Here is a 17,699-nt window from a genome sequence, read left to right as displayed (position 1 = left end):
ACTAATAAAATCACTAGTGATTATTCATTAGGAGTAGCAATTGATCACTAAACAGATGGAGCAAACGGCTCCATACAGAGTAAGCTACACAAGCTGCTTACAGATTGCCTAAAGCTGAACTCTGGGAAAGGTAAAAATGATCCCTTGCAGTGGGGCTGCCCCCTGCAAGGGTTAAATGCTTGTTCATGGGATTGGGTAAAGCGGTTTTGCTTGCCTGATCCTCTGCACTGGAAGACTGGTCCCCATGGCCTCTTCTTCCCTGCACTCCAGCGGTTGGATGCTCTCTGACAGCATCAAGACTGATTTGGGGCCCAAAGCCTTGCATTAGACATGAGGATGCCAAGAAACAGCCCACGGCTGGAGCATAGTGAAGCACTGCTTGCCAATTGAGCAGAGGATTGATTTAAATTGCTTTTACCGTCCCCTATACAAAAATGAACATTTAACCCTTATAGTATGGGATTAGCCCCACTGCAAGGGAGGATTGTTACTTTACCTGGGGATGGCCTACAAGCAGCTTGTGTAGCTTACTCTGTAGAGAGCTCGGTTTAGTGATCAATTGCTGCTACTAATGGTTAAGCACTAGCCTTTTAGTTGTGAGATTAAAAGACATAGTTACATAGTTAGTCTGGCTGAAAAAAAAGACAAAAGTCCATCCAGTTCAGCCAAAAAAAAAAAGTTATAATCCTATACCCACAGTTGATCCAGAAAAAGGCAAAAAACCCAGCAAAGCATGATCCAATTTGCTCCAGCAGGGGAAAAAATTCCTTCCTGATCCCCGAGAGGCAATCGGATATTCCCTGGATCAACTTTACCTATAAATGTTAGTATCCAGTTATATTCTGTGTATCTAGGAAAGAATCCAGGACTTTTTTAAAGCAATCAATTGATCTGGCCAGAACCAACTCTTGAGGGTGTCTATTCCACATTTTCACAGCTCGTACTGTGAAGAAACCTTTCCGTGTTTGGAGATTGAAATCTCTTTTCCTCCAGATGTAAAGAGTGCCCCCTTGTCCTCTGTGATGACCTCAGGGTGAATAGCTCTACACCACGTTCACTATATGAACCACTGATGTATTTATACATGGAGATCGTATCCCCCCTTATGTATTGTACATGGAGATCGTATCCCCCCTTATGTATTGTACATGGAGATCGTATCCCCCCTTATGTATTGTACATGGAGATCGTATCCCCCCTTATGTATTGTACATGGAGATCGTATCCCCCCTTATGTATTGTACACGGAGATCGTATCCCCCCTTATGTATTGTACACGGAGATCGTATCCCCCCTTATGTATTATACACGGAGATCATATCCCCCCTTATGTATTATACACGGAGATCGTATCCCCCTTATGTATTATACACGGAGATCGTATCCCCCTTATGTATTATACATGGTGATCACATCCCCCCCTTATGTATTATACATGGTGATCACATCCCCCCCTTATGTATTATACATGGTGATCACATCCCCCCCTTATGTATTATACATGGTGATCACATCCCCCTTATGTATTATACATGGAGATCATATCCCCCCTTACCCCCGGTTCACATATATGTGGCCGTGCGGGCCGCGTTTTGCGCAGGCAGGAGAGCCCATGCATTTGAATGGACTCCCGTGCCCCGTGACGCAGAGAAGTCCCTGCACTTCTGAAACCACAGCCCACGCGGGAACCTCGTTTCCCAGTACAATTGCATTTTCCAGTGCGGGCGCCGTGCCATTAGAACTAATGGCACCCGCCCGCGGGTTCGCATTCCTCTGTGTGGGTGGTTTCGTGTGGATCCGCAGCGGCACCACCCGTACATATGTGAACCTAGCCTTAATCTCTTCTTCTCATGGGAGGATAAATTCAGTTCCTCTAAATCTTTCCTCATAGGCTATTTCAGTCAAAGGAGAATGTACCTTTTCCTTGTAAAAAAAAAAAAACCCCAGCAGTGCACGTTCTGGAATGTGAGTGTGCCTATGGCCTCATGGCTGTATCTGCAGTGTGAGATCTATGGCACAGATGCTTGGCTTAGGAGATTTGGAGTGCTGTTTGGTGATATCACTACAGTGCTGATTATGGTCCTCCTCACTGGAGGCTCTGACTTGAGGAAAGAAAGCCCTGTTCTACCAAGCTGTCTCCAGAGATATAGCATAGAACAGTGGTAATGAATTAACCCCTTTGCGTCGGCGCCTCCCGGCCCTATAAGAGTTTAGGAAGCCAGGAGGCGGTAGGGGATTTAGGGTCATGTGACTGCCTTGATTCGCTGTCACGGCAGTCAAATGATTGTGAGCCATGGACGTATGTGCTAGGAGCACGCAGGGTGTGTGTTCTCGGCATATATGTATTTTCTAATGGTACACAAATATGCGGCCGCTTGACGTCAAGGCCCAGATGCAAAGGGGCCGCATATTTGCGTGCGCTCGGCTGTTAGGGATTAAAGTTCAAGGAGGTCCAGTTGCTAAAAGTTTCTTCCATCCGAGGTCCAAATCTCTCTTTTCAAGTAAAAGAAAAAATAGAACCACCTTACATCAGGGTACCTCTTAGTTCAGTGTCTCCCATCTAGGTACCCCCCCTTTATCAGGCGTGACCATCAGGGTGCCCCCATATATCAGATTCCCCCATACTAGTACTCCCATATATCAGCTGCCAAAATCACAGTGCCCCTCTTACAGCAGGTGTCCCCATACATGAGGTTCCCCCATCAGGGTGCCCTCTTACATTAGGTGTCCCCATATATCAGATTTCCCCATTATAGTGCTCCCAAAAACCATCTGACAAAATCACCGTGCCCCCTTACATCATATCTCCATACATCAGATTCCCCCTTCAGAGTCTCACTATAGATCAGTATAGAGCAGGGGCGGACTGACAACTCATGGGGCCCCTGGGCAATAGGGGATCATGGGGCCCCTGTGTCCTTGCCCAAACTCAAAAAAGCCTATGAAAAAGGTACCAGGGGCATCTCATGGGGCCCCCTACTGACCCCGGGCCCTCGGGCAGTGCCTGAATTTCCAAATGGTCAGTCCGCCCCTGGCATAGAGCCAGGCAAGGACAGGAGCTGGGAGGAGAAGCATGCTGCAGGGGCTGCCCCCACATGTGACATCATTGGTTCTGATGATGCTGACAATCCAAACAACCAATGACTGCAGCTTGGTGAGAATCCAGCACAGCAGAATGATGGGCTGATGGTCTGGAGTGGGCTGTTTATCGGTCTGGATCCGGACCGCGGTCCGCCATTTAGTGAAGGCTGGTTTGGAACCCGGGAAGTCAGTAATAGGGAAAAGATCAGCTGCAGGAAGACCACAGGCAATACTGGTGACTAGACCTTTGCACACGGCTTAGTTTTGGGCACAACCTCCAGAGTTCAGTTCTTCTTTAATACTGGCAATTTTAGTAGCATCTAATCTAATGAAATGAGAACAAGCAAATGGTTAAATCTCAGTATCAAGAGATTTAAATCACCCTGTAGTTTCGCCCCCACCCCCACTATTACCAGATTATCTCTTCTTCTACCAGGAGATAAACATATAGACAGGGCTGACCTGAGAACACATTATAAACCAAAACTGATGACCGTGCCTTGAAGGTCCAACCATGTGCAATTGGTCATCGCAAACCACTACTTTATGGCTTTTTCCATATGAAACCATTTGTTCAGTAAATACTCCTAAAGCTGAACTTTACCCGTAACAACTTGATAAAAAATATTTTTCTTTATCAAGGAACATACATTCCACATTAATAATTTGCTACCAAAGTTAGTGTGTGCTGTAAATTACCACCACTATTGCTCCTGCTTCTTCTTGCTGGAGGCTACCATTTTGTACAAGGCTCGAGTCGCTGAGCAGCAGTAAATCTTTAGGCTCTCAGTAGATCAGCCTCTACATTTTCAGCACAGTGCCTAAGAATAAAGAGCAATTGAGCATGTGCAGAGCAGGGTTTGACATTGTATTACTGGATTTTACACAATATAGGCACTTGTTTATAATGTTTTACAAGAGGGGCCAGCCTGAAGTGATCTAGCAGGACTTCATTTTCTGAGTATAGTTCCACTTTCAGCTGGCCACATGGTGACTTTTCAGCAATTCAAACCATGTTTGACTGACCGAGAATCAAACATTTGCTCAATGTGGTTGTCTGAAATCAAGCAGTCTATTATCCACAAGTTCAATCAACCACCTTAATTTAAAGAAGATCTCTGGAATAGGGAAAAAAAAAATTACTCATTAGTACACCCCCCTACACAAAACACTAAACAGTTAATAACATTTTGAAAGTCCTTACCATTTGGGAGAAAAGTCTTAACTGAATTTTCATGACCTCATCTCCGTAGTTCCAAAGATAACAGCATCTGCTCTGCCAGGAAGGAGGTGTACCAGCAGGGATTATTACATCATATCCTCTCCTCTTTCTCTGCAGTAAAAGGAAACTACAGTTCCCATCAGCCACAAGGAATTGTAGTGAATGTGAGCGGGTACACTAGGCCTGTACATGTTAAATGTGTCTGAAAGTCTCGGTCCGCCCACCACTGCAAGTGGGGCTGAATTACATCACTGCTTCCTGGAGAAAGAACTACAGAAGGGATGTGCCAAGAGCAATAGCTGGGGCAATAGGAAGCAGACTTGAAAAAGCACATGCGTGTGAATCATGTCATCCTGGTAATAGGACTTCTCTCTTGCCTGCGGCCACAGCATTGCTTCCTCCCCTCCGTCTCCCGGACATCGCGGTGACGTCACCCGGGACACCGCAATAATGTGGTTCCTACCACCACGCAGGCTTCCATCAGAGCGGATGGGCCGTCTATCCTGACCCAGGCTTCCCCTTAAGCCACAGGCTTGTGTACTCACGTTTTTATCCATTGTCTTTCCCAATAAAGGTATACCTGCTGGTGAGGTTTTTTCATCATTACACTCTCCATGGCACTATGTGTTCTTTGGAACAATAGGAGGCATAATAGCCACCGATCTTTCTTACAAACAAGAAACCAAAAAGAATTAACAGTTTGATCTGAAAATGAATAGGCTACTTTAGAGCAACTACTGAGAGAACCAGAAGATGGATGATATATTCAATGGAGGCAGGAAATTCGAAACAAACACATGTAAAGATGTTTTTGCCTGCAGTTCTGCTTTAAGCGATCAAACTGAGCTATAAATTGATACAAGTAATTGAAAAGAAAAACAAAACCAGACAAACTTATGGCAATTTAATTGAATACAATCTGTTTTTTTTTGTGCTGGGTTGAGCGAAGGAAATTTTGATGCTGGATCATTCTGTGTTTTGTTTCCAGCTTGATCAAAAGTGGTTGAAATTGGTGAGCCATCTAATGGAGGTCAGTTAATAAAGTAGTAGAATAGCTTTACTGTGGCCATATGGCCTCTTTCAGAACAAAAAGTCACATTTATAAATCATTGCTTTGTTTTACAAACTACACTGAGATGCCTTGAGACTCAAAAGCAAGCGAAATCCAATTCATTTTCATAAATGGGGGAAAAAAGTGCTAGGATGCAAGTCCAGTCATGTGGCCCGTCCAATGTGTTCTTTGTAGCGTTATGCAGAGAACACTCCATAGGGCACCGGGGTCTGCATATTAAGCTTCACTAGTACACTACCAGTGCAGTGAGGGATGAAACCATTAGTGGGAGGATGTATATAAATTACACAGGACCTAGTAACTAATCACTAGCATTTTTAGTAGCTTAACCCCTTCACGGCTAAGGGTAAAATAAATCTAAATGCCTAAGCACAATTTTGAAATGCTTACATATGTTAGTAAAACCGTACATATCATCACAACTACTTTGTACATCCAGGTGGATTATACCTTGTATTTTTAAGGACAAATTGGGCTTTCATTTGGTGGTAAATGGTAATGGATATCTCCTGATTTTTTTTTTGATTATCAAAGGAAATCTGGCCCAAAATAGTAAAAAAAAAAATATTTTTTTGTATTTAGCTGTGTGTTTCTTGTTACTACCATAACCTACCACCAAAGAACAACCCAAAATAAATTTTCCAGCTCTTGACGATCACAGCGATACCATATGTGTGTTATTTGTTGTTTGTACCCGTAGTACAGCCCAGAAACAATAGTGCGCATTTTGTTTTTGTCTTTTTTTTTTTACCTAAAACACACTGACACCAATTTTCTTTTTTTAAATCCTGACCTTTGACCCTGACCTAAACACTAACCCTGGTACTGAACTAGATCAAACCTTGATCTAGGTATTTTTTCTTTACAAAATTTTTTTTTTCACCTCTATGCCAGGAGTTAGAGTGATACAATGTATCTCTGTCCTCCATTCATAGAGAGAGAAAAGAGTGATACAAAGTATCTGTTCTCCATTCATAGAGAGAGAAAAGAGTGATACAATGTATCTGTCCTCCATTCATAGAGAGAGAAAAGAGTGATACAATGTATCTCTGTCCTCCATTCATAGGGAGAGAAAAGAGTGATACAATGTATCTCTGTCCTCCATTCATAGAGAGAGAAAAGAGTGATACAATGTATCTCTGTCCTCCATTCATAGAGAGAGAAAAGAGTGATGCAATGTATCTGTCCTCCATTCATAGAGAGAGAAAAGAGTGATACAATGTATCTCTGTCCTCCATTCATAGGGAGAGAAAAGAGTGATACAATGTATCTCTGTCCTCCATTCACAGAGAGAGAAAAGAGTGATACAATGTATCTCTGTCCTCCATTCATAGGGAGAGAAAAGAGTGATACAATGTATCTCTGTCCTCCATTCATAGGGAGAGAAAAGAGTGATACAATGTATCTCTGTCCTCCATTCATAGAGAAAAGAGTGATACAATGTATCTCTGTCCTCCATTCATAGAGAAAAGAGTGATACAATGTATCTCCGTCCTCCATTCATAGAGAGAGAAAAGAGTGATACAATGTATCTCCGTCCTCCATTCATAGAGAGAGTAAAGAGTGATACAATGTATCTCCGTCCTCCATTCATAGAGAGAGTAAAGAGTGATACAATGTATCTGTCCTCCATTCATAGAGAGAGAAAAGAGTGATACAATGTATCTGTCCTCCATTCATAGAGAGAGAAAAGAGTGATACAATGTATCTGTCCTCCATTCATAGAGAGAGAAAAGAGTGATACAATGTATCTCTGTCCTCCATTCATAGAGAGAGAAAAGAGTGATACAATGTATCTCTGTCCTCCATTCATAGAGAGAGAAAAGAGTGATACAATGTATCTCTGTCCTCCATTCATAGGGAGAGAAAAGAGTGATACAATGTATCTCTGTCCTCCATTCATAGAGAAAAGAGTGATACAATGTATCTCCGTCCTCCATTCATAGAGAGAGAAAAGAGTGATACAATGTATCTGTCCTCCATTCATAGGGAGAGAAAAGAGTGATACAATGTATCTCTGTCCTCCATTCATAGAGAGAGAAAAGAGTGATACAATGTATCTCTGTCCTCCATTCATAGAGAGAGAAAAGAGTGATACAATGTATCTCTGTCCTCCATTCATAGAGAGAGAAAAGAGTGATACAATGTATCTCTGTCCTCCATTCATAGGGAGAGAAAAGAGTGATACAATGTATCTCTGTCCTCCATTCATAGAGAAAAGAGTGATACAATGTATCTCCGTCCTCCATTCATAGAGAGAGAAAAGAGTGATACAATGTATCTCTGTCCTCCATTCATAGGGAGAGAAAAGAGTGATACAATGTATCTCTGTCCTCCATTCATAGGGAGAGAAAAGAGTGATACAATGTATCTCTGTCCTCCATTCATAGAGAAAAGAGTGATACAATGTATCTCTGTCCTCCATTCATAGAGAAAAGAGTGATACAATGTATCTCTGTCCTCCATTCATAGAGAGAGAAAAGAGTGATACAATGTATCTCCGTCCTCCATTCATAGAGAGAGTAAAGAGTGATACAATGTATCTCCGTCCTCCATTCATAGAGAGAGTAAAGAGTGATACAATGTATCTGTCCTCCATTCATAGAGAGAGAAAAGAGTGATACAATGTATCTGTCCTCCATTCATAGAGAGAGAAAAGAGTGATACAATGTATCTGTCCTCCATTCATAGGGAGAGAAAAGAGTGATACAATGTATCTCTGTCCTCCATTCATAGAGAGAGAAAAGAGTGATACAATGTATCTCTGTCCTCCATTCATAGAGAGAGAAAAGAGTGATACAATGTATCTCTGTCCTCCATTCATAGAGAGAGAAAAGAGTGATACAATGTATCTCTGTCCTCCATTCATAGGGAGAGAAAAGAGTGATACAATGTATCTCTGTCCTCCATTCATAGAGAAAAGAGTGATACAATGTATCTCCGTCCTCCATTCATAGAGAAAGAAAAGAGTGATACAATGTATCTCCGTCCTCCATTCATAGAGAGAGAAAAGAGTGATACAATGTATCTGTCCTCCATTCATAGAGAGAGAAAAGAGTGATACAATGTATCTCTGTCCTCCATTCATAGAGAGAGAAAAGAGTGATACAATGTATCTGTCCTCCATTCATAGAGAGAGAAAAGAGTGATACAATGTATCTCTGTCCTCCATTCATAGAGAAAAGAGTGATACAATTTTTCTCTCCGTCCTCCATTCATAGAGAGAGAAAAGAGTGATACAATGTATCTCCGTCCTCCATTCATAGAGAGAGAAAAGAGTGATACAATGTATCTCCGTCCTCCATTCCTAGAGACAGAAAAGAGTGATACAATGTATCTCTGTCCTCCATTCATAGAGAGAGAAAACAACAAGGGGGCCGGTCTGCACAGTGACTGATCAATCAATCAGAGGCTATCACAGCGATCATGTGACCCAGAATCGGGAGTCCCATGTCCCGATTGTTAGAACGGGACCTGGTACTCTCAGTGACGCGCTCCCAGCACAAAGACAGGTACGCAAATATGCGGCCCCACGGATAAAAGCCCGGTTCTGTGAGGCCGCATATTTGTGTTACTTCGACGTCAAGGGGTTCATTGATCTACTTAAAATGCGTAGCTCTAACCTAATGAGGTTAATTACCAGAAAGAGGTTGAATCTTCCAGTATTGTCCATGGAGCTTAGCCCACATACCTTAGTGTATTGATCCTAACATAGACAGAACTTGTCATTTAGACATTGATCTGCTGCCAGTACTTGCCGATGTTAATGGTGATCCTTGTTTTCTATTTTGCTTGGGGATCTGTTTTAAACCACTGCAGGATCACAAATTGCTTTGTGACATTAGGCAGCACTGCAGAAATACAGACCCTAGGACAGAAAAAAACTGAAGGTAGTCTGGTTCCAGTCCATCTTTTAAGAATTGTCTGTATATACAGTATGCTGGAAAAGGGGCTCCCCTGCTGTATAGTAACAATAGGGACTGCTTAGCATTTCTTAAAGAATGCAAGGCATTCTCTGAATGGACAAGGTGGAGAGGCAGGGTGGTGATGTTATCTAGTCCAATCAGGGAACTCCTTGCATTGAGTGACAAAAAATGCAAGGTATTCTGTTGTTACAATGCAGCACAGCAGCCTCTCAGCACAGAGCAAAAAATGAAAAGGTGAATTAACTCCAAATATCCTGGTCAACCCTTGCGGACCCCTCCACACACAGCAGCCGTGATGCTGGTTTAACAGTCCATACACTGTACACCACAATACACAGCCCTGTATTAAGTGTCCATCATCATACTTGCAATGGCAAATGCTCATTGGTCAGCACAGCCATGTGACCATGCTATCCAATGACAAGCACATCTGAGAGCTTTTCTTCTAGAAGAAAGAAACGCTTCACATTGGGTCAGTGTGATCACATGGTTGCGCTGCCCAATGAGCACTTGCCATTGCAAGTATGATGATGGATAGTCACTATGGCGTTGTGTGTTATGGCGTACAGACCACTACACTGACAGCACGTGGTATCACAGCTACTATGTGCAGCAGGGTCTGGAGGGCTGGCCAAGATTTTTGGAGTTAGTACATGAAAAGGTGAACTTACCCTCTAAAGTTGTTGTAAAGACTGAAGGTTTTTTTACTTTGCATGAAGGTAAAAAACCTTCAGTGTGTAGCAGCGCCCTCAGCCTTCGCTAAAGCTTACCTGAGCCCCATCCTGATCCAGCAATGTGCATGAGAGCATCGGCTCTCCCACGTCTCTCCCTCCTCAATGGTAGCCATTAGCTCCCTCTACTGTCATTCACAGTCAGTGAGCCAATGCAGAGAGAGTCGGGGTGGAGCCAAGCCGCTTTCCGTGTGTAAAAGGAGTGAGCCTACACAGGTGGGGGCACTAGGCAGGAGGGAGGGGCTTGGGACACCAGCGGGGGACCCGAGAAAATGAGAATCGGGGCTGCTCTGTGCAAAACCACAACACAGAGCAGGTAAATATGACATGTTTGGTAATTTAACAAAAAACAAACCTTTAATATCACTCTAAGGAAAAACGGCCAATTGGCCGGCACTGTGCTGTGTTCTTGCTGGCAAAATGTTATTACCGATCCTGAAATAACTTAGACCAAGTCAGTGACTTTGAAAAGAGCAGCATAAATAAGATTTATTATTTAGTTTTGTACAATCATTGCCTGTTTGGAGCAGTTAAATTATGTTCCAAGGATGTGGAGGCCTTACAGAGTATCACACGCATTGTTCCCCCCCCCTCGGTTCACAATTGAACACAAGCTTTGGGTTATATGAAATCAGTGCAGACCATGCAGCGAATAACCATCCTATACAGGGCATGTACATTCACGTGCCCATTATTTTTCTCTATTTTAAGAGGGGGTGTGTTGCATTTTGGGCCAAATCCACCCTCAACTGATATTTGTTTTGGGTGGACGCAGATTGGTTGAATAGGCTTGCTATAGTTATACTTTGCTCAGGGGCTCCAAGGGAAAAACCTTCCTTTACCCTGGGTTCACACCACTGGGGGCTGTGCGGCCCGCGTTTGCTCATTCATTTGAATGGGTTGTTGCATCTGAGTATCTTGCAGAAAAAAAGGTGCTTGCATCTTTTAAAAAATGCAGCCTCAGGAAAACCGCATGTTCTCTGACCATGCGGTTTCACTGCGGTTCCCGCAGAATGAATGGCAGCCTCATAAGAGCAGCGCAATGTGATTGTGGGTGCGGGACCAGGAGCGATTCCTGTACCCGCAACCAGCCTGCGGGCAAGTGTGAATCTGCTGTGTTCAGGAGGGGACCTGTCTGCTGATCTCCTGCTGAGCAGAGCATAGAGGGGCAGATGACAGGTCCGTGTCCGCTCCGTTTATGTAGAGCGGACATGGGCACAGCTCGCTCTGCTGTATGGGCGATCGGGTGTCTGTTTACACCCAACTGCTCTCCAATCTGATCCTCCTAGACAGAGAGGAATGGATACCCTTGTTTTTTTTTTTATTATTGGATTGGATTTGAGGTAGGTGGGTGTAAATGTAAAAGTCCATTTACAGCCGGTGGTCCATAGGAATACATGAACCATCTGATCAGGTCCTCCTGACAAACTAACAGGCAGACCTGATTGGACCGATTGTGTGAAAGGGTCCTTAAGCAACCAATCCGATTTCTTGTTTGAAAAACCCAAACTTCAGTCTCCACTACTTTCCTGCAAATATCCATTCAAAAAACAAAATATTAGTGCAAAAAGGAACATCCAATCATGTGGTCCCAATTCATTTTATGGATATACTGCTCACCATTTTTGTAGCGCGTATTCCATACTTATTAGCACCGATGCGTTTTATAGAAATGAGCTAATGACTGTTCATCCCCTTCCTATCGTCAATTAATCTTTTCTATAATTGAAGTTTTTCCCAGTTTCTGCCAGATACCTCTTCCCATTCCCACTTTGCCATAAATAAATAAATTGGCAAGATGGGTGAATATTTTGTCCCCTTAGCTACCCCCTTGGACTGCAAATAAAACGGATTACCACACCAGAAAAAATGGTTTGTCATCCCAAACTTTAAACAGTGTAGGATGAAGTACACTTGATGTTGTGGGAGTTCTCCTACTCCTTCTGAAGCCCATCATATGGCTTCTAACCTATAACAATGATATAGAGTGAGCATGCACAGTAGCAAATAGAACCCCTTCACCCACTCTTTTTGTTTCTATTAGATCAATAAGGTCTTATATACTGTATATACTGTATATAAGAGATAATCATTTTCTAGTAAGCAAGGGGGCACTCATTACATCTGGAGGAAAAGAGATTTAATCTCCAAATACGGAAAGGCTTCTTCACAGTAAGAGCTGTGAAAATGTGGAATAGACTTCCTCAAGAGGTAGTTCTGTCTAGCTCAGTAGATTGTTTTATAAAAGCCCTGAATTATTTCCTAAATGTCCTAATCTGGATACTAACATAGGTAAAGTTGATCAACTGTGGGTATAAGATTGTGTATATGGGATTTTTTATTTTTTTCTCTTTTTATTGCTTTAACTAGTGTCTTTTTTTCATCTAGACTAACTATGTAGTAATCCTTTCTTTACCCATCCAAGGAACATTGACTATAGAAGTGTCTGACTTTATTTACTGTATTTTTCGCTCCATAAGACGCACCTGACCATAAGACGCACCTAGGTTTTAGAGGCAGAAAACAGGAAAAAAAATTCTGAACTAATGGACTGCAGACATAGTACAGGAGATGACCAGAGACTGTGGACAGCACAGGGATGACCAGAGACTGCGGACAGCACAGGGATGACCAGAGACTGCGGACAGCACAGGGATGACCAGAGACTGCGGACAGTACAGGAGATGACTGCTGACCTTTGGGGAGGTGGGGAGCGGGTACCTGAATTTGACAGATACCCGTTCTTACTTCCGCGGAGTTGTTCTTTGATCTTACCTGTTCCTCTATCCAGCCGCGCGCTGTCTTCCCGGCTTCTGTAATGGCGCTCGGCATGACAGCCGGGTGCCCAGTGCGCATGAGCAAGAAGCACTTGTGCTTTGTGATTGGTCCGGCTGCTTCTGGGATCTGTCATGTGTCCCAGGTACCGCCTTACCATTCACAAAAAGCACCGCTTCTTGCGCATGCGCACTTGGCACCCGGCTGGCGCCCACACTACAGAAGCCGGGAAGACAGCGCGCGGCTGGATAGAGGAACAGGTAAGATCAAAGAACAACTCCGCGGAAGTAAGAGCGGGTACCTGTCAAATTCAGGTACCCTCTCCCCCCCCCTCCCCAAAGGTCAGCAGTCATCTCCATAAGGTCCCGCTGCAGAGCTGAGCGGCCGGCCCAGTATTTTGACACGGCGGCGGTGGAAATACCGGACCGGCAGCTCCATATTCGCTCCATAAGACGCACTGACATTTTCCCCCCTTTTTTTGGGAGAAAAAGTGCGTCTTATGGAGCAAAAAATACGGTATATAGACTTTGAATTTTTTTTGGTCAGTTTGTAATTGATGTTATAACTTTATTCACCATATGACTGGATGTTCATTTTTGTATGTTGTGTGTGTGTTATATATATATATATATTTATTTTTTTTTTATATAATTTTTTTTTTTACGGATATTTGCACATATGAAGTTGGGGATTTGGTTTGGGATATTTCACATAAATGTTGGTTGATATAGAATTTCTAATGGGTGGGCATTTAACTGGTCACTGTCCACCCAATTCAGAAATCAGTTCTGGTTGGACCTTGCTTTTTCAAAGTACCTATTAGGGGCTAAAGACTATGCAATTTACTTTACCTCTGTTATAAATTAAAGCAGATATTCCTTAAAGCTCCCAGCACCCTTCCTGGGGCACCGACAGAGCAGTAAGGCACTGTGGGAGCAGGGATTCTGCTGCTTGTACATTCAGAACAGCAGCCATCAACACAAACACTCAAACTCTGCATTTCAATCATCATGATTTTCTACCCAGAAATCCCTTCTTTGCTTTACTCCCTTTCAGCTTAAAGTGTCCAACTTAAAAAAAAAAAAAAAATTGCATTATTTTGAATCATCGTAGTGTGAGGCAAGTTTTTTTTTCATTCCAACAGTAAAACGTTAAAACGTCACAATCATTTAACAGTCCAGTGCCTCCTGGGAATACAGAGTGCAAACCTCAGTGTTAAGTTCTCAGTGCGGCCACGCCCACTGCCCTAAGGAGGCGGGATGATGGGAGATCACCAGGTTACACACCATATAAAATGTAGGAAAGAGGAGGCACTGGTGGACGTTGGTCATTATCCTAAGCCCAGCAAGAATCGGAATCCTCAAGATAAAGTGACGGAAAAATGTTTTGTCTTCTTGAGCTCTTGCTAGGAGTTTCCAAAATCAAGACCTGGTTTGATGTGGACGGAGGAATGTCAAGGTTATAAATGAAATGTTTAGACAAACATGGACCTAGTACTTTCACTGTGGAAAGGTGAAGTCCTTGAAGACCACAGAGGAATTCCTGGATGGAGACACTGGTGATAGATGACAATCTCGGACGGACACACAGGATATGAAGACAGAACTAATGTCATCGTTAGGATTAGACAGCCGGCTTGCATCAAAAACAGTGTCTGTTATCAGAAGGGGAGTGTTGTGCCAACCTCTTCTGCTTTTCTGAAACGCCTTCCAGACGAGGTCATCCTATACTAAGCCTACTTCTGGTGGCTGCTGGAAATGGCTGAAGCTCAGGAAGACTTGCTCCAGTGTGATCTGGCTTACACAGTAATCTTCCAGATCATACTTCTCCTTGGCCTTTTCAAGAATCCCAAATACCTAGGAAGAGGATGAGACTAGTTAAATCTAGACTCCACTGTGTTAATAATAAGTTGGATTGTGCAGCAACAGTAGGCCTAAGGTATCACCGGAGGGAGAGTCAATGCAACTGGCAATCAATTAGATAACACAGCTTGTTTTGTAAATGCCCCCCTCTCTATTAGTCAATTGTAGCATTATGCAGCTTGAAAAAAAAAAAAATGCAGCCTATGCCTGGGTCTAAAACACGTTAAAAGGTAAAATAGGGAAATAGTTATGCAAAATACTTTATCCAGATTTCCAAACACACCATGGGACATACAGTATATCAAGACCTCTATTATATCCTCTACAATTGCATGGACGTATGGGCCAACCTGAATTTTAATTGTTTACGCCTCAATAGCTCTGTGAGCTTGACACCTAGGGTGAGCTAGGGAGTTCTTTGCAGTTTTGAACAGTATATTCATTGTATTGAAAAGGTTGACTTATGTTGTAATCCTATTTTGATGAATTTTTCTTATATATTTTAGACTGCACTGCGGTTGAAACACCTTTTACCCTGAGGAAGCCCTTGTTGGGCGAAACATGTAGGGAAACTATACTTTTCTTTTTTTTTTAAATTTAAATATTTATTAATTTTCCATATAAAATACATGTTCCATCATTACTCTCATATAACATACAAAACCATCATTTATATCCATTTCTATCTTTATTCCCATTGCCCCCCCACCACCTATCTTTTTTTTTTTTTTTTATAAATATATATTAATTTATCAGTTCAAATACAAATCACATTGACATTTCTATTAAAATGATATTCAAACAATATCTTCCTATTTGCATAAATTATTTAAATCACTCCCCTCCACCCTCTCTCTTTCCCCTCCCCCCTCACCTCAGTCTCCCACTCCCCTCTCGTCCCCCCTCCCTCTCCATCTCTACGTTTTCTCTCTTCTCCTTTACACCATACATTTTTATTATTTCTAAATCCATTTCTAGGGGTATTATATCCTCATATATTTCACTTTTTCTCTATACTCTTCCCATTTTTTCCATTTTATGTTATACATCTCCATCTTATCTATATGCATGTAATACAGTTTTTCCGTCCCACAGATCTGATTCATTCTGCCCATCCAATCCTCCTCAGTTGGCACCTCTTTTTTTTTCCAAAACCTAGGTATCAAGCTCTTCGCTGCACTCAAATAATGCCATATCCCCGAGAGTTTATATGATTTCACTGGGAATTCTGTGATATGGAGAAGACATAACTCTGGGTCTAATCCTATATTAATTTTAGTGATTTTCCTTATTAAATAAACTATTTTCCACCAAAACACCTGTATTCTTGAACACTCCCACCATACATGATACCAGGTGCCCACCTCTCCACAACCTCTCCAACATAACCATGAGATTTTCCTATTCAATTTATGCTTTACATTAGGTGTGATGTGCCATCTCGTCAAACACTTATAATTTATTTCTACTTCCCTCATACTAATGTTTTTGTGAATTAATCTAAGCATTTTCCTTTGCTCCTCCTCATCTATTTCTCTTCCCATGTCTATTTCCCATTTCTCTATGTATATTAGTTTTGTGTCGGTGTCTAATTCCATTATTATCTTGTATATTTTTGCAATTCCGTGTCTCCCATTTCCCCGTGTCTCCAATATTCTCTCAAATGGATTCCACTCTTTTCTAGTTCTTATAGGCTTTGGGAGATTCTCAAAAAAGTGTTTCAGTTGGTAATATCGTAATCTATCCATCTTATTGAAAACTTCTCCCTTTTCCTCCATCTCTCCATATGATCCTAATTCTTCCCCTACCATTATATCTCTCACTTGCGCCTCTTGTTTTATAATCCATTTCCCTGCGATACTTTCCTGTCCAGGGATAAAATATTTTGTGTTCCTTAGTGGGAATAATTGTGAATTAAAAACCCATCCTGAAACTATACTTTTTTAAACTGCAGCAATACAGCCAAGCTTTCATCATTGTTTCAACAGTATAGTATCCATTCATTTTTTTATATAGTGATTAATAAAAGTTGTTAAAATCTAATTCACATATGCTCTCTGTTGTATTTTTTGCCCCTTGAAAATCCTACATTTTTTTCAGCTCTATATATACAGTATATCAAACAAACTAGTCACAAATTTAGATACAAATCAGATGGCTTCCCGTTAGCAAGGTCCAAAAGATCAGAGGATTAAATTAATAGTTCACTTGATAAAGACAATACGTCATAATTGGATTTGCAGTTTTTTTTTTTACCAGTGTGGTTATATTTCTTTGAAGCCAAATCAAAACATAAAGAACGTGGAATAACTACTGTAGGCATGATTCACAGTCACAGGGAGTAAGAATAAGAACTAAGTAAAAAGACTGGAGTACAGCTTGAAAAATATTGGGGGTTATGTAGCCAAAGACCACATATTGTCTTACCTGAGCCCAGCTCAGCTTCTGATTTGTTATGTGATAATGAACCATACCTTGGTGCTCATGCTTCAACAGGCTGCCTACAGGGAGCAAAAAGCAAAAGGGCTGTGTTAACAAAGCAAGCAATTCATCAGCCAAGATCGATGGAAAACTGTTAGGGTGCCTACTCATGCTTATTAGGGTGCCTACTCATGCTTATTAGGGTGCCTACTCATGCTTATTAGGACAGGCAGATATCTACAAAGAATGATGAGCAGTGACACGACTGCTAACTCTGTATAGTAGATAATTTGATGGAAGTCACACATCACATTGGAGCTCAATGACAGCAGCACTGCCGTCTCCCCAGCCAGTCCTGGCTGTTGCTGTGATTCATAAAAGGCACCAGATGGCACCATTACATCACAGCTGACCTGACCCCCCTCCACCCCCCCCTCCCACCCTAGCGCAGCTCAGCCCAGCTGAGACCGCCCTCCCCCCCTGTCCGAGTCCAGCATACCCCATACAGTCCACCCCTGGCGAGGTGGCACATAGGGGGGGCAAGGAATAACCTGGGGGGGTATTGCCCCCCTGTAGCGCCGCCAGTGGTCCCTTCTGCCGCTCCATGAA

At 42.4% G+C, this 17,699-nt stretch overlaps 1 protein-coding gene across 1 annotated transcript in view; it reads right to left on the bottom strand.

Annotated features, from left to right (window-relative positions):
* Nucleotides 1–13,917: 13,917 nt before the first annotated feature.
* Nucleotides 13,918–17,699, bottom strand: part of ABCA3 (ATP binding cassette subfamily A member 3) — a 95,607-nt gene continuing 91,825 nt past the window's right edge. The window contains exons 31-32 of the mRNA XM_089683106.1: nucleotides 17,097–17,170; nucleotides 13,918–14,663 (exon numbers count right to left, since the gene is read on the bottom strand). Of these exons, the coding sequence (XP_089539232.1) occupies nucleotides 14,532–14,663; nucleotides 17,097–17,170 (206 nt within the window). The 3' untranslated portion in view covers nucleotides 13,918–14,531. The remainder of the gene's footprint in view (nucleotides 14,664–17,096; nucleotides 17,171–17,699) is intronic.

This window comes from Staurois parvus, unplaced genomic scaffold (assembly GCF_062004578.1).
Source record: "Staurois parvus isolate SC_StPar_1 unplaced genomic scaffold, SC_StPar_1.0 ptg000018l, whole genome shotgun sequence".
NCBI lineage: Eukaryota > Metazoa > Chordata > Amphibia > Anura > Ranidae > Staurois > Staurois parvus.
Note: the sequence above shows the minus strand (reverse complement) of the source record. Positions and strands in the feature narration are given on the sequence as shown.